The sequence below is a fragment of the Tachypleus tridentatus genome, chromosome 13 (assembly GCF_004210375.1).
Source record: "Tachypleus tridentatus isolate NWPU-2018 chromosome 13, ASM421037v1, whole genome shotgun sequence".
Taxonomy (NCBI): Eukaryota; Metazoa; Arthropoda; class Merostomata; order Xiphosura; family Limulidae; genus Tachypleus; species Tachypleus tridentatus.
Window position 1 is genome coordinate 183,972,991 of NC_134837.1, and position 27,652 is coordinate 184,000,642.

General features: G+C 33.4%; 1 protein-coding gene across 2 annotated transcripts in view; it reads left to right on the plus strand.

The window, feature by feature from the left end:
- The first annotated feature begins 1,949 nt into the window (after window positions 1–1,949).
- The window catches only part of LOC143240538 (traB domain-containing protein-like), a 38,106-nt gene continuing 12,403 nt past the window's right edge, over window positions 1,950–27,652 (plus strand). Inside the window, exons 1-6 of one of the 2 annotated variants that reach the window (XM_076483132.1) lie at window positions 1,950–2,397; window positions 4,479–5,121; window positions 10,122–10,348; window positions 17,715–17,855; window positions 21,004–21,114; window positions 27,065–27,204. In XM_076483132.1, coding sequence (XP_076339247.1) covers window positions 4,521–5,121; window positions 10,122–10,348; window positions 17,715–17,855; window positions 21,004–21,114; window positions 27,065–27,204 — 1,220 coding nt within the window. In that variant the 5' untranslated portion in view covers window positions 1,950–2,397; window positions 4,479–4,520. Of the gene's footprint in view, window positions 2,404–4,478; window positions 5,122–10,121; window positions 10,349–17,714; window positions 17,856–21,003; window positions 21,115–27,064; window positions 27,205–27,652 lie in introns of both variants that reach the window. The other variant, XM_076483134.1, reaches the window with a different exon arrangement.

Here is a 27,652-nt window from a genome sequence, read left to right on the forward strand (position 1 = left end):
GGGCTGGAATGAAGAATAATGTGTAAAAATAAGCATATAGAAAAAAGAAACAAGTTTAACGGCCATAAAGGAGGAGAATCGAGCGTTGCTCTGTGGTTACTGTGTCTTACTGTAAATCTGAGGGTCCATGGTTTGTGTCCCGTTACCTCAAAACAAAAATTTTGCTCTGTACTTTGGCGCTATGAATACATCATAAGAAAGAAGACTAATTTCCACTATTCACTTAGAATAGGCTATGAGTTGGCAATGGATGATTCTGATAAGCTGCCTTCTCTCTCCAGTAGGTTCAAAATTAGGGACGGCCAGCGCAGATGGTCCTCAAATACGTTTCCGCGAAATTCAAAAACAATAACAAAAAGTTTTGTTTATTTCACGATTTATGTAAACTGAATTATATATCTTTCAGGTTGAGAAAACGAAATAAAGTTAGAATAAAACTGAATGAATTTGAAATGAAATATGCAAGACAATAACTGAGGCTTTCATAGGTTCTGGTTCTCTCAAACCCGAGATAGACTGACTTCCTCGATAATTAGATAGAGGGTCGCGGGTTCGCGCCCGCGTCGCGCTAAACATGTTCGCCCTCCCAGCCGTGGAAGCGTATAATGTGACGGTCAATCCCACTATTCGTTGGTAAAAGAGTAGCCCAAGAGTTGGCGGTGGGTGGTGATGACTAGCTGTCTTCCCTCTAGTCTTACACTGCTAAATTAGGGACGGCTAGCACAGATAGCCCTCGAGTAGCTTTGTGCGAAATTCCAAAACAAACAAACAAACAAATCACTCTAACTACTGTCATGTCTGTAGCTGACCAATCAGAAGAAGGGTCACCAAAATGCAAAAGTATCAGTGTTTCATGTAACAATGGTAAGATATCTCTCAAACACAAGGCCAAAAACAAATGCAGTGCAACTATTCCGTGTCCGGCAGATAAGTTCTTTAACCTGTAAAACTACAAAAAAAAACACAACAAAACAAACGCGTTAGGATAAATTGTTTATACCATCTCAATTGTGTTTAATGTTTGAGAAATAGATCTTCATAAATTCAAATTGTTTGAATTGCATTTTCTGTAAATTCAAACCATTTGACTCGGGGGTGTTCTTCGCCCCGCACTAGGAAAAGTTGACCCTTGCTTATTGAAAGGTTTTAAAAGGAGAACACGAAAAAGTCGATAAGACGGCAAACTGAAAGCGAGGTAGGTCCAGCGACGAGAAGGTCAGAAGAGAAGTCGTCTACAAGATACTATAAACAAACGACCTTTATCTGCCCTGGAGGATGTCTTATAAATCCAAATGCTGTAGCAGGGATCTTCAAATCCAATACCAATGATTTGGGGGGTAGGAGAACGAAAGTGAGTACCCCGAGAAAACTCACTTTTACTGATGGGGACAACATTAAATTCCGATCAATGTCCAGATAAAATGAGGTATTGGATTAAGCTAATAGATTTTGTTGTTTTGCTGTTGTTTTGAATTAAGCACAAAGCTACTCAATGGGCTATCTGTGCTCTGCTCACCACGGGTATCGAAACCCGGTTTTTAGCAGTGTAAGTTCGCAGACATACCGCTGAGCCACTGGGGGACAGCTAACAGATAATAAGTTTTCTTGACTACCATATTCCGGCGCTATCAAGGTATTCTAGGTCTAATTCCATAAAAGCATAAAATCACACAAATAGACTACCTGTGATGTGCCCACCGTGAGTAACGAAAATTGGACTTTCGCGGTGTGAGCCCTCAAACTTATTGCTTAGCCATTGTGTTTCTGTTGTTAGTTATTTCAAATTTCTGTAGATTTGAAAATGAATAAAAAGAAATGGAGATAGAAGGTTGAAAACGAATGTGAAAAAAATCTTTATCACCACACAAGAAATACTATATATATCATTTTTGTTCTAGAATATAATAAATTAATTTCGTTTTTCTTCTTTTCATAATGTTTGTGTGAGTGTGTATGTATCATACTGGTTCCTGTCGGAATCTATGAACAAAGAAAAACAAAAGGATTTAAGCTTATCCTATGTATACTAGGCACCAGACAAGCAGTTACAGTATTATAGCACCATAAGACTGCAATGCTTCTAATCTCTTCTTTATTGTCTTATAGTTTAGTCTAATTTATTTTTATTGTTATACTTGTATAACAACCTTTTCGGATGATACTTTATTATATTGCATCTAGAAGTGCTCTTTTGTGTTTATATATTTTTCGTACTTCATTCCCAGAAGTCATTTCGTGCAGATTTTGTGACGTGTTTTTCGCCTGTGCTTTTGTGCAGGTTGTTTTTAACTGTTATATTCGTATCTCTGTTGGTGTTACTTTACGGAATGTGTAGGTACAAGTGATACCAGTATGAGATGTGAGTAGTATGTTTCGTGCGTATTAGTGTTTTCAAAGGTAAGTGTATGTATGCCTTTTTAATTTTAACAATTATAAATGTAATGTCACATGTTATCAGGTCTGTTATAGGTGCAGTGGGTACTCTTGGCCAACGTTTATAAACTGTTAAAAGTTTGTGTAATAGGAAACACAAAATGTAAATACTTGTATAACTATCTTTTTATTTGTTTTGATATATTTTTTAAAAATCTTCGAGTGATCATTAATTGTAATAGAGTATAGTTGAAATACAATATGCCATTAATTATTGTGGCAGCTCAGATTAAATATTTTGGTACCACTACCACTCAGTACCTATTAGTACTACTACTGTTGATCTTTTAGTGTGCATTGGTCATTTTAATTGTTTGTTTTGTTTATTAGGCTATACATTGATGAAGTCTTATAACAGATACTTATACTATGAAGTTTGATGTTGTAATGAACAACATAGTTAACTCTCTGCTTAGGATGTAAAGCCCTGGTTGTTCAGTTGGAACTAAAATAAAAAGGTCCATAGATTAATCCCAGAGAACCCCAAAACAGATGCTAAAATTATAAAGCATTTTATAAATATATCTGACCATTTTATTCCTTTGCAGAGCCATCTTTCTGTCAGTGGGGTGGACCTGCAATACAAATTTGAAATATAGAGCAGCCAATAAAATAGTTAGGAGCAAAACATATAGCTCCACTAGTATTCAAAGTGGTTATTGCAAGTAGAAAACGTATCAACATCAACCTTTTCGGTCACAAAAGTGGTAGTCCTGTAATTTTATGGATATATTTTTATTGAGATGTACATAAAGATGTGTAAAGAAATCGAAATATTATATACAAGTTAAGCTCAAAGAAAAGGTACAGAAGTACAAACTTTTAGCAAGATTTTGTGATTTTGAGTAATTAATAAATTCCACTACAAAAAACGTGAAGTAATTTCCCATAAGATCGTGAAGAATCCTATTTGTAGTAACATTGGCCTAAATCACTGGTGACTACCTAGTATTTCAAAGATTCAATAGTCACAGAATTTTGGTTTTCAAAATACAAGTTAACTCTATATATGTGGGTCATGGGCCAAAGGCTGCATCATTGTGTTTATTAACTTACATTCAAAAGTTTATTGAACTACTATTTTATGAACTTTTGTCAGTAAGTTTGGTATCAAATTGTTTGTTTTAATTCAAATTTTAGTTTTATAAATTATTAAATTTTTAATTTAAATATTAAAAACACTTAAACATTGAATTTCATGTGTCACATGAAATGTTGAATGAAGCACTGGCTCAAATTATATGGTTAAGATGCCAAAATACAAAAGGTATAGTTTCTTACAAATTAATAATGATATCAACAAACTAGAATATAAAATAGGAACCTCCTGCCTTTTCTATTTGTTAAGATACCACTGGTATTGAATCAAACACAGTGGTCCTGCTCATCTCTCTTTGTTTTTGGAAATGTTCCCTTATATACACTGACCTGTGTATGACATGTGAATAACTGATCAAAAACTGGTTTAAGCTGAACAACATTGATTGAAATGAGATGAACAAAATTGTAATAGTATCATTTCAGTTACTTAGATAAAGTGATGGTTGAACATATTGATTTTGGTTCACTGATTACTTTTATGACAGTTTAATCTGAATTTCTGTTTATTATTTAACATGACACTGTTTGCTATAGTCAATGCTTATAGGAGGTTGATTATTATTGAGTTGCTAGCTTTTGTTTGGTTATTGCTAGTTGTAATCCATGCATGTTTACTGCCCTATTATTGTGTTTCTGAGGAAAGTTTGGTGTTTTTATGACACAAAGCAACTAGGATACCTGCACTTCTGAGGAAAGGTTTCTTCATTATGATTTAAAAAGTTATGAAATTATTTATATATTGGCCATGATTATATCATTTAACAAATGTTAAATCATGCAGAAAACCTACTCTAAGCTTTTTTTTTTTTTTTTGAGGTTAAAGTTGATTTTCAAATTTATCTATGTAAAACAGTTTGTGTTTATTTTGTACATATATAGTACAAACTAACAAAACCATCAAATGTGTTTAATTTAGCTTCTGATTCCTTTCTCTTCATATTTAGGCAGAGTTTCACTAGAAGACAGAAACTCTAAGTGTGTTGAATATGGTTCAGGGTAGTAATAAGACACACAGTCATCAACCTGGAGTTGGAGAAAATGCAAAGAATGGTGATGTAGTGCATGATGGTGCATGTTATTCTAGTAGTGAGTCAATGCAACAAGGGCCTGATAGCAACTCTGATGCCTTACATAACAATTCAGAAGTATGCTGTCAATCTGAAAATTCTAACACATTTACAGTTATGAATGCACTGGAAACTTGGTCTGAGAACATAAATAATAGTTGTCAAGATGAATCAGTTGAAACTTCTTCAGATGCAACATTATCTGTTCAGGAAGATCAACTTACTGGTGGTTGCAGTCTTTCTGTAAAAGAAATGAAGGACAGTGATTCTGGTTACTCAAGTTTAAATTCCATGAAAAACTCTAGTAGCACGTGTACTTTTCAAGAGGAGGAAGAAGTGACTCCAGAAAGTAACATTGTTCACAACAAACTTTCTAGCTCTAGTAATGATGAGACACTTTTACTTCCAAGCACTAAGTGTGTAGAAACAGCAAGTAATTCAGAGCAGAATGTAACACCAAACATAAAAGAGATGGACGTAGAAGGCGAACCTGAAATAAGTTGTCTATCTTCGGAAGGAGGTTAGTTTACATGTGAAGCAAAAGTAGTTAGGCTTAAGCTAGAATGTGATAAAAACATGCAAGTTGCAATTATTTTAATTTTTAGAATTACTTTTACCATTTTAGTTTTATATACTGGATTTCTATGTTTTTGCATTGTAAAAAAGTAAATGTGCCACAAATATGATATAAGCTGCTCCCACATTTTTAATTTCACAGTTTTTAAAATGCACAGAATATTTTGATTCTTTAGGGAGGGGTAATTTATGACAGTGATTTTCAATTGGTGGATAATGAAATGTCCAGCTTTGCACTGCCACCAGGTTATGCTATAAGTGTTCTGAACTAATGAGTCATTTGCTTATGTTGGCCTTTACCATGGATACAAATAATTAAGTAGGTTTTGAGGTGTAAAAGGTTGAGAAACCCTGGTCTAAGTGACTCCTTTCCTGAAATTAGATATTCCTCTATGTATTTTTCTCTCGCCGATTTATTTTTATTAGTTTTTGTTAAAACTGTACACAAATTTATTACAACTTATAATAAATTGTAAAGGTTTGCTACATAGAAATCACCATAATAGAGCACATAATTCAATTCAGACTTTAGTGTGTGATCATGTGGTTTGATTATTTTGCTGGAATATTCTTCAGTAATGTACACGTGTGCAAGAGTCAGAGACATGATTGACCTTTCTCTATTTATGAGATTTGAAGCTAGCTCATATTTTTGCCCCTAATGTTTATATGTGCAGTGTACTTTAGTTTTAGTACATGATATCCATGTTATAAAATGTACAGCTGCATGTTTGAGCTAACCTTTTAACCAGAATATGTTTTGTTACATTCCTGCTGAACTTTTTTGGAATTTTTATCTTATTTTAGAAGTATGTGATTTGTGTTTTTCACAAAACTTTGTTTAAGGTTTCTCCAACTTATGAATACCTGTGCATTGTAACTTTGATCTTGCTAGTATCCAGTGATACATGCTTTTTAGTGTCCAACCATTTGTTTTTGAGAAAGAGAGAGAGGGAGCAGATACTGTCCTGCATAATTAGTGACAAGGCAGATAACTGGTGTATATTTAATTGTAACTTACAAGTACATTTGTAGGAGAATTTATAAAGAACAAAACCCTACATTTAGAATTACTATATTTTAAAAACTACTTGTACTGGGAGGAGTGGACTACATTTCACCAGATGCTCTTTAAGACATTGTACACTGTTTTTTTGTTGCATTATAATTTGTCACAAGTTGTGACACACAGTGACTTGCATGCCTTCCTGACTTGGATTCATTTTCATCAATTGCAATTTGATAGTGATGTACATAATTTGGGTTTGTTTTCACCAACCTTAAGATATGGAAGACAGTGATTTAGATAGCTACATAAGCTTGTGCAGAAACCACACATACCAAAATAAAACTAAATATAAAAATATCCATAGGTCATAATAGATGTGTTTATAGTTATGAGAACAAAACTGAAATTATTGGAGGGCCTTACTCAGGTGATTGTTACTGTAGTGTTCTAAACAGTAACTATGCATTTACCAGCTACAGGCAATTATGGAAAGATGGTTAGGTGCCCAATAATAAAAAAACAACAATAAACAAGTCAGTTACAATGAAATGTACAGAGTATAGACTGAATTAAAAGTTAGAGAATAAAAGATATGGAAAGTAAATATAAACTAAAGTTACAATTTTAAATAGAGTAAAAAGAGAGTTACTCTGTCATATCTAATCAAAACAAGCTTAGCCTTCTTTCTTGAATCAAAGTATTAAAGTAGATGAAAGATGTTCAAGTAGTAGGAAGACACAGAACCAAATATTATCAGAAAATAATGTAAATAGCACAAATAAATGTAAGGGCTTTTGAATGCATCAGCATTTGTAAGTGTCCTTTGGTCACCTTGAATGTTGTCTTACCTAACCCTTTTTTGTGTGCTAAAGATGGTAAAATAAATAGTGCAACTAAAACAAAGAGAAGAAAAAAATAAGGTGAAATCTGTTCTTAAGATTGTCAAAGTAAAGGAGGTCATGGAGAAAAAAACAGTAGTTACAATATGTTTAACATGTCTGCACTGTCCTTGAAGGTAAATTAATATGCATTAAGTGTGACAGTTCCCTGAGTTTAAGAACTGTTTTGACTTTATTGGGTTTTTATAATTATATATCTATATATCTGTGTGTCTGTATATATACACACTGCTGGCTAAAATTTTAAGGCCAATGAACATAAAGAAAAAATATGCATTTTACATTGTTAGACTCAACCACTTATTTGAGTAGAGCTTCGAAAGATGAAAATAAAAAAAAGGGAAAATAAAAATGAAAAACTTTTAGCATTTAATAGGGAAAATGTGAACACTATGAAATTAGTCTAAATATTAGCTGGTCAAAAGTTTAAGACCATACTGAAATGAAGCATTAATCAGTAAACACGTAACAAAATTTAGTAATTTGTGTTCAAGCATTAGCGTTGTCAACATCTCCCACTGATATCTCCTGTGTTACATTGGGTAGAAACATGTCAAAGGCTAAAACAATGACAGAGTTTGAATGTGGCAGAATTGTCTCTCAATGTGCCATTGCTGGTGAGATTGGGCATAGTAAAACTGCTGTTGCAAATTTCTTAAAAGACCCTGAGGGATACGGAACAAGAATTTCAAGTGGTTGGCCGAAGAAAGATTCGCCGGCGTTGAGCAGGAGGATTCGATGGGTTGTCCAGCAAGAGACCAGCCGATTGTCGAACCAGACTAAGGCCCTTACAGACACAGAATACAGCTCAAGAACAATAAGATGGCATCTGCAAGGAAAAGACTTTAAAAACTGTAGAAGTCTTCAAAGGCCATGCTTCCTTCCACATCACGAAACAGCTAGGTTAAACTTTGCTGAGAAGCACCAAACATGAGACATAGAAAAGTGGATGAAGGTTTTGTTCTCTGATGAGGAAAAATTTCACCTGGATGGTCAAGATGGCTTCCAACATTACTGGTATGATAAGGATATCCCACTGGAGACATTTTGTACATGACACAGTGGAGGAGGTTCCATCATAATCTGGGGTGCTTTCTCCTTCCATGGAACAATGGAGCTTCAGGTTATACAGGGGTGTCAAACAGCAGCTGTCTACATTGGCATGTTGGAGAGAGCATCCTTATTGACTGAAGGCCCTCGCTTGTGTGGAAATCACTGGATCTTTCAGCAGGAAAGGCCTGCAATCCACAGTGCCTCCAGGACAAAGGACTTTTTCATGGAGAATAACATGATTCTTTTGGACCATCCAGGGTGTTCTCCCGAACTGAACCCCCATTGAAAATGTTTAGGGGGAGATGGCAAGGGAAGTCTATAGAAATGGGCATTAATTCCAAACAATGCATGATCTTCATGAAGCCTTCTGCAAACACTTATATCGACCATGCCAAATTGAATGTTTGTATTCATTCGCAATGATGGCTATGTAACTTACTATTGCGACCTCTTGTTGGGTATTTCCTACCCTGTTTAGGACTTCTTTTTGGTATGGTCTTAAACCTTTGACCATTTCAGGCTAATTTCATAGTGTTCACATTTTTCCTATTAAATGCTAAAAACATTTATTTTTATTTTCCCTTATTTTCATCTTTTGAAGCTCTACTCAAAAAAGCGGTTGAGTCTAACAACGTAAAATGCATATTTTTCTTTATGTTCATTGGCCTTAAGAGTTTGGTCAGCAATATGTGTGTGTGTGTATATGTGTGTATATATATATATATGTATGTTTTAAATTCTCTTTTAGTCTATATTGGCTTTCACATTACTGGTAACTAAGTTAATTACCAAAAAAAAAAGTTGCTACAAGTAGAAAACCAGTTTAACTGCTAAAGGGATAAAATTAGAGAAAAGCTTTATAAAGTCTAAGAAGTTTAAAATCTTCTACTCTGATATGAGGTGTTGTGAATTAAATAATAAATTTGTATACATCGGCTGAATGAAAAAAGAGAATTATTTTTCTCATTTTCCAGGTGGGGACAAGTGCATCCCCTCTTGCTCACTTATGCAGATTCCCCTGCTTGTAGTGGATGACCTGTGGTTTGCAGTTTCCAAATTTATTATTAAATTTTGAATGTTGTAATTATTTAATTACTACACTTTGAACACACATAGCGTGTACTAATATTTAGAGCCTCAGTTTCAGGTTATGATTTAACTTACTTGTTTTCATCTGACACACCCACCCCATACTGGAAGTAACCTAAAGTTTCACCATAAAACCAGACTTGTTGTTGGTAAGCTGAAGATCAGTAATGTATAGATTGGTCTGTCATCCAAAAACAAATGCATCATTGGGTTTCTTATCTTGTGAGTTGTTTATATTTGTTTCTCTATCCCTTTTTACCATGATGGCTGTCAAGTCTGTTAATGATTTTTATTATCAAAGAAATGAAAGTGTTATATGAATCAGTATATTGGTTCTTTGTGTTATCAGATTAATGAGTATTAAATGCTTGCTGTTGATTGTTATTATAATAATCTGAGTGTTGCATATCTGCTGTTTGGTGTTATAATAATGGAAGTGTTGTGTCTGCTGTTGATTTTTATTATAATCTAAATGTTGTATACCTGCTGTTTGGTATCATTATAATAATAGAAGTGTTATTTGTCTGCTGTTGATTGTTTTCATAATCTAAGTGTTGTATATCTGCTTTTTGAAATCATTATAATAATGGAAGTGTTATGTGTCTGCTGTTGATTCAAATCAATAGTCACTATACATTATCAGTCATTGAATCTAAATAAGTGGTCAGTAACTGTTTGCTGTTGGTAAGATCAGTAGATAATGCATTCATGATGATGTGAAAACAGTTGGGTTCAAAAAAATCAGTGAGAGACATAAAAATATAAAAACCTATAACCAATGCAGTTCAGAATAATGTAAACATCCATTTACTGTTGGTTAAAATCGTAATAATGAGAGATGCCATTTTTACTGTGAGACTAATGAAATAGTTACTTACATTATCTATTGACTAGTTTCATCTGGAGATGAAGTAACAGATGGTGGATCTGAATCAGATTTGGAAGACAATGATGACTTGGATGATGACGGAATTTATGGTAAACCTTACAAGTGGAAGATGAGAGAAGCCAACCCGAAACTTCCTCAAACCGTGACAGTTTTAGAGACAGCCAAAGGTTGTAAAGTGTACTTAGTAGGAACAGCACACTTCAGTGAGGAAAGTCAGAATGACGTATCTGAGGTATGGCATGTTACAGGTCTTAATAAATCTCTAATTTATATTTTCTTTTTTAAGTATTTGTAATAGCTAATAAATTTTGGTATAAACCCAAACTATAGAACTAAAGGTTTAGTAAATGAATGTTCCAACTTCACTAACTAGGTTGTGTTTTATTCACAGAAAATAAATTAATTTCAGGATTTAGTAGAAGAAAAGACATTTCACTGTTGAGAAAAAAATTAATTTAATCAAATATGAGCTTCTTACACACAAAATTCTTTTTATTTTGAATTTTTAAATGAACCTATGCTAACAGTAAAAAAGGATAAATTGCATAATTTTAGAATTGCTAAAGTAAAAATAATTCACAACTGTCAGTTATGTAGATGAGTTTGTTCATTTGTTTGTAGTTTGTTACAAAGACAAGTTTCTGGGTTTGTGTGCTATTGCTTTTCTGTTCATGCCTCTGCATAGCATGAGAATGATCATTCAGCACTTGAGTCATCAGAATGTCACAGCAAATCATCTAATCACAAAATCTGTAAAATTCAGAAAACATTCTGCATTGTCATATCAGAATTGGACTAGCGTATCAAGACAGACATTGCTGATTCAAACATAATTGTACTGATGTTTTTTCATTTTACACCTGTATGAAATATTGTTAGTTTATGGTTTTATGTGAAATTCTGGAATTTTTTTCACTGCCATATTTTGCTACTAATAATTTTCTTGAAGTAATTCACTGCTTTCTGTTTTACTTCTTAGCTTTGTAAACACTTAATGTCTATCAAAAAACATACAAGTAGTGAGCATCTAGAGCATGAGACCAATTTTGAGCAAAAAATGGTAGGAAAAAAATGTATAGCAAGCAGAAGTTTAGGTATGAGTATTGAGAAAGGTTAGAGGACAGTGTCTCATCCTTATGTATTATGTAAGATGTAAAATTTGTGTTTAAATTTTTTCATTGTTCATGGAGGTAAAAATAACAAAAAAAACTATTAAACACCAGCAAGATTGTTGGAGGGCATCTGGAATTAATAAAGTGGACTCATCTTTTGTAAAACCTGATATAGAATCAGTAAATGATGTGATAAGGTCTGAATACTTACTTCCATTGTGGAACACAGTTTTTAGTTTGATGGTTTCAGACCAAAAACATTTTACCAAAATGTTTCTGGATTCAGAAATTGTTAAAATATATGGATGCTTTAGAAACAAAACCTGTGCAATAGTTGAAGAAATGGCTAGCAGTGAAATGTGAGTAACAGTAAAAGTAGAGCTTTCAACTTGTCTTCTAATGGCAGCAGTGACCGACAGTAAACTGTACCCTATTGTAATGACGTTTTAATGACAACAAAGAAAAGGCATTCAATGATTTACTTTTGAATCCTAATATAACTGAAAAATTAACTGGTGAGAATATCACAGAACTGCTTCATGAAGATTTATAGTTAGAGTTTTTAAAGTGAAAAATCGTTATCATAGACTTTTGAGAACACAAATGTGATAAGAAGGAAAGGAAGTTGCAGGTTATTTTCTGAAACTTAACCCTGAAATTGTGATTATGGAAAGTCATATCCATTTGGCAGTAGAAAAATCAGCAAAGCTGTAATATCTGTTTGATGAAACTATCATTAACCTGTAATACTCTTTGGACAAGAGAGTAAATTGGAAACAAGAACTTAGAGAATACCAGAATCTGTGTGATGGGGAGACTTAAACTATTCTGAAGCATGTGTGCATGTATCATGGAAAATGCTTGCAGAGTTTAATTGGGAGTGGAGGCCATAGAAGGGATACTTTGGAGAAGAAAATGAAACAAAATCATATAAATGTAGTCTGTACCTTGCAGATGAGAAATGTCAGTGGAGAAAGTGTGTGACTGTTTAGCAAAATGCACAAAAAAACTTCCAAGGAGAGGCTGACTGTCAATGTGGTTTTTGAATATAGATTTGGATCTTCTGTGGATGGTTCCTCAAGGAAAGTAGCAGACAAATTTGCAAAGCCGAGTAAGAAGGTACAAGACACACCTGACAAATACTTATTTGCAAGAGGAAAAAATTTACAAACTACTTACATCAAGGATATATGTTGTATATGCATTATTTCTGAACAATTGTATTCAAATCTTTGACAAGTATAATTTGAATCTACAATCTGAGAACCCACTCATCTATTGTTTGGCTCTGTTCAAGGACTTCTTAAGCAGGCTTGTGACATCACGTGCAATTTCAAGTTGCTCAAAAATGTTGAATTTAAATTTGAAAAAGAGAAAACTTCAATTAAAAATTAGAACTTTGTTAATGGTTATAAAGTTGAATCTTTCCTTCCAAAGCTTGAGAAAGGAAGCCAGCTTTCTAACTATGAAGACATAAGAAATTACTATGGAACTGCATTGGAATATATGAAATATGCAGAAGTAGCAGATGTATCTGTTGGAAAAAAGTTCTTTGAAATTGGTGGAGCACGTAATTGGAAAATTTTAACCATTCATTGTGGATATGTCTTGGGCCAGTACAATGAATTGTCTTCAGCAACAACTTATCACCTACCTTGGTGATCCATTGACTGATGTAGATGTCAGAGTCAGCAAACAAGTGTTGATATGATATTGGAAAAATGAAAGATGAGGTGGGAAACGCAATACAAGAAGTTTTCCAAAGCAAAGAAGTTTATCCTTGTAATACCATGCAAATTGTTAGAGGGTTTCCTCACTTGTTTGCATAATCAGGACAGACTTTCAAGGTCAGTATCAGATTCCACCTTAGAATCAGTGCTGGTAAGGGAGATGGCACAAAAACTATGTTTCTCACAATAATTTACAGATGATTTACTAAAGAAAGCCAAGACTGCTTCTTGCGGGGCTCTTAATCAGTAGTATACTCTAATTCAGGGGTGTGCAACATTTTTCGTCGGTGGGCCATATAACCAACTTCATCAATCAAGCGGGGCCACTTAAAAAACAAGCTTATTCGTGTACATGCACAATAAATTAAAAAAAAATTCTCAAAATGCAAGCAATAATATTTTATATTTTTGCATGAGTGATCATTTTAGTGCGACACTTGAAATTTAGAGTCCTTGCAGAGCTTGTCAATATCAGCTTTGACAGAAGTGGTTGCCACTCTTAACTGACTGGTCAAATGTTCATCAGTCAGCTGACTTCTACATTTGGTTTTGATGAGCTTCATTTTGGAGAAAAATTGCTCACAGCAGTAGGTGCTACCAAAAAGGGAGGCAATTCTTTGTGCATGACGGGACAAATTGGGAAACTTTTCACGTACACAGAGTTTGTAAAAGTCTAGCAAACTGTTTTCAGAGAATTTCCTTTTAGTGTCCATGTCAGCCTGCAGTTCAATGAGTTCCATTTGGCAATCATCAGGACTGTCTTCCACTGCCAAATCAAAGGTTTAGCGAACAATTTCAATCTAATTTCAGTTTGTCTGAAATCTGGAAATCTGTTTGCAAACTCATCACGCAGCTTTTGTACACTGGTTCCATATTTGGTGCAATCCAGATTAGGAAATTCCAGTTTCCTGGTTGCAAGACATGTAAAATGGGTCAATATGGCTCTTCTCAACTGAACCTGGAAAAGTTCCAATTTCTTCTCAAAAGCACAAATATGCTCAAACAACTTATTCACAAGTTGACTTTTCCTTGTAGTTTTAAGTTTAAATCAGACAGATGCTGTGTAATGTCTGTGAGGAATGCTAAGTCATTCAGCCAGTTCTCATTGCTCAAGAAGTCCACATTCTGACGTTTGCTCTCCATGAAGAACTTAATCTCCTCTCGCAGATTCCAGAATCTCTTCAAAGTAGCAGCTCTACTAAGCCAGCGTGCAGCAGAGAAGTACAAAACATCTGAATACTCACTGTCCAGCTCATCTAAAAAAGTTTTAAATTGTCGATGATTTAATCCTCGTGTTCGAATATAATTTACGCATTGGACGACATTTTTCATGACTTCTGCAAAATCCAGAACTTTGGTGCACAAGCTCTCTTGGTGAATAATGCAATGGCTTACAACTTCGTCTTGTGCTCCAATTGCAGTTAGAAATTTCTTGGTGAATCCATTTGTCCTACCTGTCATGGAAGGAGCACCATCTGTTGTAACACCACATAATTTATAAGGATTCAGTTCAAACTTTTCTACAACCTTAAGCACTTGTTCACAAATATCCTGTCCTGTGGTTGTGGAGGAAAGGCTTGCCATATCTAAAACTCTTGAAAACATCAAAGCCTGCAGTAACAGCTCTGATGAAAATGACAAGTTGGGATGTGTCATTGATATCAGTGCTTTCATCCAAAGCCAGACTGAAAGCTTCACACGAATTCAATTTCTCTTTCAAAGTTTCTTTGATGTCCTCTGAAAGATCTTTTGTCCTCATGTGAGACAGTAAAGCGGGAAAGGCTAGTTTGCTCCACCAAATATTTTTCTCTGGACATGCATATTCTGTGAATATTGTTAAACAATTTTAATAAATTCTCCATCACTGAAAGGCTTTCCTTTTCTGCCATACATTCACAAAGCTTAAAACTCAGTTTTGTCACCAGTTCTGAATTTTTCTTGAAAGTGGTAAAACACCTTGTTGCTTTTCAATGGATGTTTTAAATGTTCAATTTTGTCCTTTCGTGCCTGACCAACAATTTCATCAAACTGGGAGGAGTGCTTAGTTGCGTAATGTCGCTTAATATTGTACTCTTTCATGACTGCAATTGTAGTTTGACAGACGAGGCAGACAACACCTTGATTATGTGGGACAACAAGATATTTTGTGCACCATTCACTGTTGAATAACCTTCCCTCATCATCAATTTTTCGTTTCTTAACTGCTGACATTTTACTAGCCCTGAAATCAAAACAAAAATTATTCTCACGAAAATAGCAAAGTAGAAAAAAACATAGAATTTATTTACACATGGAACCTCTTATGGACAGAAACACATGTTTCTAAATTGGCATCCCGATCATAGCCTTCCGGTACTTAAATTAATTGAGAATAGCAAAATACAGTGTGACCTCGCCTATTCGCGGTTCGCCATTCGCGGCCCCGCATATTCGCGGGTTATGCGCGAACTGCGTTTTGTAGGTCACAGAGACTGAAAGGGCTTTTCGAGGAGATTTCTGTTGTATTTACTCAATCAAGCCGTTTTATCAATTGTCGTCTTCACCAAACAAGATTGGACTGCTATTGGCTGACTGCCTCAGCTTCCCCAACAACGCAAACGGCAAAGCACAGCCCGGTAACGCACGGTACAATTTAGTGAAATACATAACAGTATGCAATATTGCTACATTACTACTGCATCAATGAGTATAAGTATCATTAGTGTTTGGGAAGCATTTCATATAGTATATAATCGCATACATATACGTTTTAAAACTGCGTCCAATATTCGCGGGGAGGGTAAAGAACGTAACCCCCGCGAATAACGAGGTCACACTGTACATAGAATCAGATGCATCTGAAAGCAAAAATTTTAATAAATTCAGTAAAGTCACAACAATATGCTAAATAATAATCAATTTACCTTCAATCTCTTGTAGTAACTGTAAAAGGTAATAAAATTTTCACCAATAATGAATGACGGACAGCAGAGGTTAGGGAAAATTGTCGTCAGCGGGCGAAGGCGAGGTTCAGGACATGACGTTGAGTCGTAGACAATAGTGCTAGTGCACGTCACCTATTCATGCCCTAAGGAGGCCGACCAATCGAATTCGGCCTGCTCCTCTCTAGCAAAGATAATTTTAGAAGTTTGTCGAGTCGAAGCCTGGGAATCCCGTAGGATCGATGCTTTTAAAAATATTCCATTTGCGTTGGATTATAGATCAGGCCACATGGTTAGATTACAACAACTAGGGCCACACTAAATGGCTTGGCGGGCCGGGTTGTGGCCCGCGGGCCGCCTGTTGCACACCCCTGCTCTAATTAGTAAATATGAAATAAAACATAATTAGAATCAACTCCATTTTGATTTACATATCTTACTATTTTTTCAAACTTTATTGTTGGCAGGTCTGCTAAGAAAAAAATATTTGTAACATGCAGAAAATGTTCTGCTTTACCCTGCTAGAGTTGGACTGGTGTACTTAGACAGCTAATTGTAATATATGTGAGATTCTGAAGACATTGTCCATTTCTCAGTCAGAAGTGGATAAAGTTGTCCTTCTTCATACCAACTTGATGTCAAATACATAGTATGAGTTTTGCTTTTACCCAGTTGCTATCTTTAGAAGATCATATGCTGTACAGACTCCTTAAAGTGTAGCAGATTTTGATGGTTTGAACACTTTCGGACATCATGGATAACTTTTCATCTAACTGATAGATGCACGAGTTTGCTTCATGTAATCACACAGATTTCACACATACTGTAAAATGCATGGTGGCCATGAAAATAATACAGTTTGTATTAAGTATGCAGTTGTTTGTAGTTGCTTCCTTTTATCAGTAAGCTGTCTTCAACTTTCTGAGGTAACCTCGTGATGCATATTTTAAAATATATTTATTCATTATTTGCAAAATATAATTGTAGTGCAAAGCTAAGTACACATAAATGTGCAGTTTAATGTTTCATTTTTTTTTCTTTAATCAAACCTTGTTATAAATATAAAAACCAACTTGTTTAATTTCAGTATTATGCTATCTAAAAGTGCTTCATTGTTATATATCTGTGTTGGGTGTTTATAAATTTATGTAAAATAATTATATTGAAGATTATCAAATAATACAGGGTTTAGTATGTTATGTTAAAATTATTTTGAATTTGCATTTGAAAATTGATGAATATGGATAAATTTGGGACACCATAGTAAACAAACTGTTGCTTTTTATAACAGTTGAAGAGCTATAGGCAGAAAGATCAGATGTAAAAGTCATACAAATGCTCCCAAAAAACAGTACACAACCTAATGCAGAAAGGTATTGGTTTGAAAAAGTGACCCAAGTTGTTTCCATGCCATATTGGTTCAAGTGTAGAGAGCAAAACAGTTACTCATGGTTTTCCATGTGAAAGATATAATTATAAAATTGTTAGATGACAGCACATGTGAATTTTTTTGTGATCAAACTGTTGAAAAGTGTACTTGGAAACCATCTTCCTTGTACACTAGATTGAATTTTATAGTGTTATCACAGACTGTGATATGATGGAAACTACACTACAGTTGTATTCTCAAGATGTGTGGTTGTGAGATGAAGCATGAATAGACATGGAAACATGGACTAACAACTTGGTGAGTTTCCAAAATTATTTCAAAATAACATAATCCCTATAATTCAGGTTTCAGTAACCACTGCAAAGTGTGTTAAGATGAACAGTTTGTGTCATTTATTGTAAATATGTACACTGTTGGTACATGAGCTGTGTTGTATGTGTTTCAGACAATTATTGCCACACAGCCAGACATAGTAATGGTTGAATTGTGCAGAAGAAGAGCTAATATTTTGGCATTAGATGAAAAAACAATATTAGAGGAGTCTCGAAACATGAATCTTGAGAAGGTTCGGGATGCCATCAAACAGGTAAGTGTATTAATATTATATTCATTATACATTTTAATATTTTACATACACAATCAACATAAGTGTCACACATAGAAGTGTGTATCAAGTTTAGGGAAAGATTTCAGATTTCTAACTTTGTTAAATATTTATTTTCGTGGACTAGGACTATCTCTGTCATGTTGAATATAATACATTTGTTAAAAGAGTAGTAGCAAACTAGTTGGTAATCAACTAATATCTCTGAAATGTGTAAAAAAATGTAACTATTTGGCATCAATTTTAAGACAATGGGATGAACAGAAAGAAGACAGTGTACAACAACCTTTGTAAAGTGAATGCCTGTTACAAGTTGGCAAAGCTTAGTTATAATTAATTATTTGTTATGCATTAGTATTAAACCTATTATATATTTTAACACTACATTCTTCATCTAGTCCTGTAGGAGTTTTCAAGAATTAGAAGAGAGTATAAGAATAGTATTCTAACCACACCGTATTTGCTATATGTTCGGCTCTTCAGGCTGGCTGAGATACAACAAATACAGTGGTGTTTGGAACAGCATTTATATAAACTGCTTGTTAGTGCAACCCGTTTTATGGTATGAATGCCTTTTATGAGTTGACAAAGCATGATTATAATAAATATAACATTAGTATTTTAGGCTTGTTTTTAAATGCTACATTTTTTTTGTCTGTTTTCTTAGAAATTATTAATAATAGTGTTCTAACAATACCGTGTTTAACCATAGTGTGGTTGGAAAACTAGTATTATATGCTATTATAATTCTTGAAACACCTCAATGGACAAGATAAATTATAGGCCTAAATACTAATGCCTTATAACAAGTATAATTGATTAAAGTGGTAGATGTTTGACATATAGGTTACTTACTTAATGGTGCTACATACTGTAAAATTGTTATTAATCCATGTCTTTTACATTCTGAGAAATTCAGTTAAAGGAACTACCAGTGTTTTTTGTTTGTTTTTTAAAGACAATAAATATCATTGAGTACAATTGTGTTTAATATGTGGAGATGGCCTGATAAAAAATAAATTGACCAACATTTATGTATTGCTTATCCTAGTCTCAAATCTCTTATAATAATTTAAGACTTTTATAAACACCTAACTTAAGTTTTTGAGGTTTTCAAAAACTTTTAAAACCTTCAGTTTAGCCAAGAAACATCACTAATGTAGAGAACTGGTGAGTAGCATAACAGCAAAATATTCTACTGATTGTTGTGATTCTGACATCACAAAGGCTAACTCACCAAAGGTTGAAGTTGTGGTGATGATTTACACACCAAAACGTTGCATTCTAACTTTGAGAATGTAGAAGCAGTGTAAAGTTTCACTTGCTTCAATGTGATATCCATCAAGACAACTCATCATACTAAACTAAAACTGCTCCTGAGAAAACAACTGCTATTTATTATAAAATATTCGTTGGTAATATTTAAAGAAAGAAGAAAAACAATTTTTAAAAATATTCTGAAAAAAATATGTATGATGTTGGTATGGGAATGGTCAAAAACGTATAGCAACAAAGTAAGGATGAATACACAAAGTCTTACAAAAATTCTTTATCTAAGTAGACATGAAGGCTTAATATTGTCACTCAGTTTAAATGTTTTTATTCAAACCTAGATTTGTGCTGATGAAATGAATTCAATATTTAGTTGAAGATAAATGTTTTTCTTGGACAAATTTGGTTTCTTATATATGGATTTTTTGTATGGTTTTCTGTACCCATGTGTATCTTGATTTCTGTAATTTGTGATATTACTATCTCTGTATCATTGTTATTTTTCTTTACTTGTTCAATATTAATTTGCTGTCATTTTTTAATGAAAGAAATTTTACTCTGAGACAGGGACACATCTGGAGTTCATTCTTTTTGCGAGAACTAGGCTCAACTTCAATCACAAAGTCCCATATAACTATTTCAATATATTTGAGTAACAAAAAGTTAATACTGGATATTAAAATACTTGGTATTGAAGTTGAAAGATTACAAGATCATTGTTATTATGTATTTACTTTTTTAATATTACCTTCCATTTACTTGTGGTTTCAAAATTAAAATAAATTTTGTATTTTATGTATTAGTAACAAAATACAGACAAGTGTAATTTTTAATGAAGTTAGTTTTCAATGCATATTTACTGTTATGCTGATGTGAAAGTTATCTGCTGCTGTGGCTTTTAACTTTTAGAGCAGTCAAGGCATCCTGCAGTGTAGAGTAATCTTTGCAAATATAATATTCACCAAACTCTTCAGAGAAGATCAGGCCCACTATCTGACTGTGTTGGATCCACCAATATAAACTAACCATAAACCTCAGGATTAAAGGTTCACATTTAATACCTGGTGTATAAGATGATCTCTAGTTTAGAGGGATTTGTTTCAAGCTTCAAGTGCTGTCATATAATACCACTATACACAGTATATATAAAGCGAGTTGTATACTATGTAGTCTATAAAGTTTAACTAAGTGCAAAATGTTTATAGGTTGTTGTTTTTTTGCAGTGGTTAATCTCAGTATGTTAGACTAATTGTATAGAAACCACTTGAATAATATTATGCAAACAAGATAGAAATAAATTTGTAATGGCTGATGTTTGTTAAAAGTACGTATAACAAACAGCATGGGAGACTGGTGTGATAATATTTTGAATTGTTCTGGAAAGTTTACTTATTTCTTATTAACCAGCTGATGAAGACATAATAATATAATCACAAAAATATAGACAGTTTAATACACAAAAAGTAAGTTACTTCTTTGTGTGAAGATTTACTTCACCAGAATATTGCACACTTGTTTTTCTTTTATGACACACCAATATCCCAGTTTGCAGACTGTCTGCTGCGAAATAAAAAAAATCAACTGAGAAGGCTATCAATATAATATAGTTTATACTGTTATATACAGGAAGTTTGTCCAAGTTTTATTTTTCAAGAATCAAATGTTGACAGTAAATCAGCTTGTTTTTTCTGTGATTTGACTAGTAGTGCTATAAGTGTTATCTCTTGCTGAAATCTGTGTTAATTTTTAAAAGTTGTTTCAGTTAGCTGTACTCATTAAAAATTAATAGATTCAATGTTTATGGACTGCACTATTTTGTAGAATGGATTTCCACTGATGTAAACTATTGTTGTTCTAGAATGGATTAGTGCAAGGTGTGATGTATCTTCTACTTTTGAGTATGTCAGCACACCTGACCAAACAACTAGGGATGGCACCTGGTGGGGAATTCCGCAGAGCATTTGCTGAGGTAAATATTCATCACATTATATGACTTCATTTTTTGATTAAGTTTGATTACAAGTTTCTCTCATCTACATTATATTCCAAAGAAAGAAATGATGGTTTCAGAGTACATAACAATGTCGGGTCATTCCCTGTCAAATCATCCAGGGGGCTGCAGGTACCCACACAGAATGCCTTGAAAAAATTTACATGTGCTCATCTACCCATATAATGAAAAATTGATAAAGATTAGATCGATATCTCTAACAGTTTCTGATTTACAGCCCTCTAAAATTTAGTTAATTTATTTTTTATTTTTGGCAAATTTATTTTCAGGCAACCTTGGCTGCTTAAAGCTGCAAGAGTAATGGTGGTAGAAGGTTGAAATTTGCTACACTGACTGAATTAATCTCACAAAATTCAAAAATGATCTCAAACCAAGTTTATCTCTCTTAGGATTTGCATAGTGAGGCAGTAAAATCACCTAAAAACCTAAAATCGTAAAAAGATTGATTTATGTAATAAGCCATAGCTCTAAGACTTAATATTATACAAAGCTGAATTTTTTTCTAATTTCCTATAACATATCAGTTGATAAATCAGCAATTGTTGTAATTAAAAGTCTGTTAGATCTCCTGTAACAAAATTTAGCTGCATGCAACTTTTTATGGTTTAGCTAAAAATAACCCTACTTCAGGACACAGTTTTACCATGTCACCAGTTATTCAGCCTTTTCAGATTTTTACCATATATTCTTACATCTCTGAATATGATATACAAAAAAATCAGGATGGTGTTTAACCTACTTTTTAAATTTTAATTTTTTAAAGTATCCTCTGACCATACTTTTTTATTTTAAAAAAATTCAGTTCAGGTGTGTTACTGTGTGCAAATATATCCATACAATTTTGAAAAATACTTGTCAGAATTTTATGAATCTGTCTGAAATATTATAACCAGCTTTTACAATGTTAAATAATGAAGCTGTAAGAAACAAGAAAGAATTAATTCATTTCTGAACAAGTTTATTGGCATAACTAGTTAGATCACATGGCAATGCAAATATATTGTGTATGCATTACAGTTATGCAGATATGGCTGAGTTTAAGATTCATAATATAATAAATACAAAGGTAAATCAGACACAAAAAGCACAGTGCTACAACAGGGGATAACTGAGAAAAATTATAGTCACACCAAACTGCAATAATCGTGACAATGAAATGTTTCAAAAACTGCTTTGGCAATAATTAGGATTAACAAAATAAGTGTGGCCTGAAGTAGGGCTATTTTTAGCTAATTCATAAAATCATGCAGCTAAATGTTTTTACAGGAGATATAATATACTTTAATTACAACAATTGCTGATTTATCAACTGATATGTTATAGGAAATTTGAAAACAAAATTCAGCTTTGTATCACATTAAGTCTTTTAGAGCTATGGCTTATTAAATAAACCAATGTTTTTTTACAATTTTTGGTTTTCAGGTGATTTTACAGCCTCACTATGAAAATCCTAAGAGAGATAAACTTTTCAAATTCTGTGAAATTAATTCACTCAGTGTAGCAAAGTTCAACCTTCTACGATCATTACTTTTTCAGCTTTAAGTTGCCCGAAAATGAATTCACCAAAAAAAATAAAAAAAATTTACAGGATTGTAAATCAGAAACTATTAGAGATATTGATCTAATCTTAGGCAATTTTTCATTATATGAGTAGATGAGCACATGTGAATTTTCTAAAGGCATTCTGAGGGGGTCACCTGGAAAATTTTTCAAAATCTGGTTGATTTGACATGGAATGACCCTGTATAATATAACTATTTGTTTTTATGAAAGATGAGTTGAATTCATAGTTTTTTGTAGTAAAATCAAACCTGTGATTGAGTACTTTTTTCCTGTTTCTTTTATAAAACAGATCTGATTAATATTTAGTAATGTGTGGGATTTTGACATTTGTTGCTTTAAAGAGGAATGGATGTTCACTATCAGATCACTGAAACATATCATGTTGCATTGTATCTATGGATAAGCATCAGTCGTGGTCACGTATAAGTACCTTTATATAAGCATAAAGCATTAACTGTGGTCACATACAGGTATCTCTGGATGAGCATAAAGCATCAACTATGGTCACATACAGGTAACTCCAGAGGAGCATAAAGCATCAACTATGGTCACCTACAGGTATCTCCAGAGGAGCATGAAGTATCAACTGTGGTCACCTACAGGTATCTCCGGATGAGCATAAAGAAGCAAGCATTGTTACATATAAGCAACTGTGGGTTAGCTGCTGAATGTTCTCAGAGTCAGTTCATTGAACTTACTTATTTCATGTTGGAGTATAAGTATTAACTACATTTCCAAGTTTACAGTGTGTTCACAGAATGTTGCAAACTCTTAATCAATAATACTAATATGTTGCAAATCAGATGTGTTACTGAAGTGTTTGTACTAAAGATATGTCTGTGAGATGCCTAAGTTTGGCTTAGACCTTGACAAATCAAAATGGAAAGTGATGTTCATGTGAAAAGTAAAGATGGTTTTTATCTAAGTACAGTTTGCAAACTGCACTTGTTTAACCCTTACAACTTTTTATGTGCATAACTGTGGTTTTCTTCAGTATTTCTATATATTTTATCTGGTATTTTCTTAAACATGAACCGTTGAAAAATCAGCATGGTAGTGTAACATGAAAAGGTAAGTTATCTGACATCAAGTGCATAATACCATTGCATATGACACTTTGTACAAAGGCAGGGCATGCACATATTGAGCCCTACAAATGATTCTGTTCCTGATTTTCTAATAGTTTTTATTTGAGTAGGGACAATTTTACAAAAATGGTGTGTGAAATTCCCTCAGATATGTACTTCTATTACACTATTCTTACTTGCTTCATAAAATCTATGTACACCCTAGTGCAAATTAATTGAAACAAGACGGAAAATTACGATTTTTTTCAATTTTTTGCATTTTATTTCTGAGAATCCAAAAATTACTCACAAATTAATACATGATATGACTGCCTTTATTTTTCAGAAGATCATTAATCATCTTTGGCATCGAGTCCACGAGTTGACTGCAATCTTTACTAATTTTTGGATCGTGGTACCACATCTCAATTATGGCCTCAATTAGCTTATCTTTCATAGTACAGTCTTTTCCCCAAAGTCTTTCTTTACAAAACACCCAAACATTTTCAATAGGATTTAAGTCCTGAGAGTTTCCAGGCCAGTCTAGCACCTTTATTCACATTGTAGTCATAAAATTCTTTATAAGTTTCGATGTGTGAGATGGAGCCAGATCTTGCTGAAAAATGCCAGATCCATCTGGAAATCTCTTTTCCAATTCTGAAACGACTCTTCTGTGCAAAACTTCGATGTACTGTGGTCCTCGCATCATACCTTCTACGATATGTAAGCCTCCAACACCATAGTAGCTGAAAAAGCCCCAAAACATCTTCTTCAAGGGATGTTTTACGAATTGATTGATGTGAGATTCTCAAAGTTTCTCACCTGGAGATCTGCAAACATGCAGACTTCTTTGACCCTGTACGAAGAAATGAGTCTCGTCACTGAATAACACCTTCTTCCATTGTTCTTGCATCCAATTCTTGTATATTAGACCCCATTGATACCGTTTTTTCTTCATTGAGTTGGTAAGAAGTTGTTTTTTGACTGGTCTTCTTACCCTTTAATGCAATTTTGAATGACGTAATATTCCTCAAAATTTTGTCATATGTTCCAAAAATAGATCGACCGTACTGCAAAACACAGCTAATGATGCCGTTGGTGTGAAAAAATGTCTATTAAAGGAAATCAGTGGGTCCAGCGAGCCTACACCAGCCACCATGCTGAAAATATTGTAAAATGACCATTTGTTTCAATTAATTTGCCCAAAGGTGTAATGTAGAAACTAGAATCTGAACACTGTAGTTTCCATTACAGATTGCAGCTCAAGAGAATACTTATGAATAAAATATGGCATAATTAATTTGATGCACTATGCCATGAGGAACAGGTTTCATCCTATAATTAGCATTTAAGAAATTTTTGTAAATTTCTAAAGGAGCCTGATTAGAAACAAGTTAATTCTGGGGATCGTAAGCGTTTTTCATCATTCTTGCATTTTAGTGGTCTTTGATAGTTTGGGAAAGCTACCTACCAGACCCTGGTAACAGCATAGAGGAAAGTACCAAAACAAAATTTCTCTGGTCATTGTCATGTCAGTATCAAATATCTGAGTGAAATTTTGTGTCTGTATCATTCTGCAGAAAAGTAGGTAAACCACGTTTACTTTAACAGGAAGTAACTTTTAAAGGAAATACTGATCTTTTTTTTTAAGGCTATGATTAGTAGTAGTGCTTTTGTAAGAGTCTTTCAATAAATGTTGATTGAAAGAACTAGCCCTGTGAAGTATCTTGTTACATGATCTGTAGTAACTTCTATATTAGTATACCACAGTAGAAATAATATATAGTAAATATGCATACAGTCTGATAACTTGCCTTATGAATTCAGAAACAATGTTATAAAGGGACATAAATCATTGTAAAAATATGGAAAAATATTAAATACAATTCTATGTAATTGCATCAGTATTATCACACAGTTATACAAAAGCTGTATAAACTTATACAATATTAGTTTGGCTTCAGAGTATTCATTTTCTAAATTTACAATGTATCATCAAACTATAGGATTTACTGCAATGTTTTCATTAAAAAATTCAGATATATTATTGTCAGATAATTGTTGATTGTAGAAATAATTCTTTTTAATGTTATAAACTGTACACTTTTACATCAACATTTAAAAACATCAAAACAAGTGATAACAACATAAACAAAAATGGTAGTCAACCAATTCAATACGTAGCATGTAGATGTTGTTAACAAGAAACACAGTCAGTTCTGTCCTCCACAAAACAAAAATAAGAAAAATGTACTAGTTACACTACAGTTTGTGTTCAAGAATGTTACAGAAATTTAAAAAACCCAATGGAACTGAAGAATTCTGTTTGTTTTGGAATTTTGCAAATGGTTTACAATTAGAATGCCAAACATTTGTCACAGGTGACAAAACACCAAGATAATATTACAAGCAACATTCTTCTGCTGGATCTGACATTTAAGGTTTTATGAAAACTTGGTGCTGCCAGGATTGTTTTTATCACTAAATATGGCTACTTTTTATTCATCATAAACAAAACTTTCATGTGTCTTTATGAAAGATAGTTTGTGCTCCATTGATTTCTCTGAATGGTCAGTTATCAAGTCATAATGACTGCAGCATAGAACAAGTTTCTGTACCTAAAAGTCATGTAGTGTAGCATTTTCAACCTTACGTAGGTCAAGTAACTTGAACTTGTACAGATTTATGTTTGAGCATGTTCATAGATTGTTTCTTTACTTCAGTCATGTATGATGTACACATCTTTTGTAAATAACCTGTGGTAGTTGTAAGGATACATAAAGTAAAGCTACAATACCATGTCTTTTTAGTTGCAATGGATGTGCTACTTTTGTATCATGAGGTGAAGATGCTGTAATTCAGTGCACTCATATTGACCACGTACGTGAATAACAGTAGATATTGCAAAGATTTTAGTTTATGTTGTGTGTTCTTACAGACAGTATTTATGACCCTGTACACATGAACATGGACAAGTCACAACTGTCATATCATCATTGTGCATTTCTAATGATTGATTTACAAGTTTTAAATATGACAAAACAAATGATTTTAAGTGTTGTGTATTGCGTGTTTAACCTTATTTTGACTAATGTATATAATTATTCTGAAAAGAACGACAGGAAAACGGTGTGAGTGAGGTTTGTTTGTTCTTGTATACTGTCAGAATGAAGTGGTTTTTCCTACAATATTCTAATACATTTTGTAATGTGTGGTTTCATATCCTACATTCATAAATATATAATAGTATATAAATTTTTTGGCTTTATTTCTGATAGGCTAAAAAAGTTCCAGGATGTTTGATTCATCTAGGTGACCGACCCATCCAAATCACACTACAGAGGGCATTAGCTTCCCTGTCATTGTGGCAAAAGCTACGAGTTGCATGGTATATGCTTACCAGTAAAGACCCAATCAGGTATGACAAACTTAAATAACAAAAGTAAAGTTGCAGCTTGAGGAAACTTAGAATTAATTCGTTACAAGTATTTATATTTCTATCTGTAGCGAGTTCTCTTCCCTTGTTACAACTATTTACATTTCTATCTGTAGCAAGTTCTCTTCCCTTGTTACAACTATTTACATTTCTATCTGTAGCAAGTTCTCTTCCCTTGTTACAACTATTTACATTTCTATCTGTAGCAAGTTCTCTTCCCTTGTTACAACTATTTACATTTCTATCTGTAGCAAGTTCTCTTCCCTTGTTACAAGTATTTACATTTCCATCTGTAGCAAGTTTTCTTCCCTTGTTACAACTATTTACATTTCTATCTGTAGCAAGTTCTCTTCCTTTGTTACAACTATTTACATTTCTATCTGTAGCAAGTTCTCTTCCCTTGTTACAAGTATTTACATTTCCATCTGTA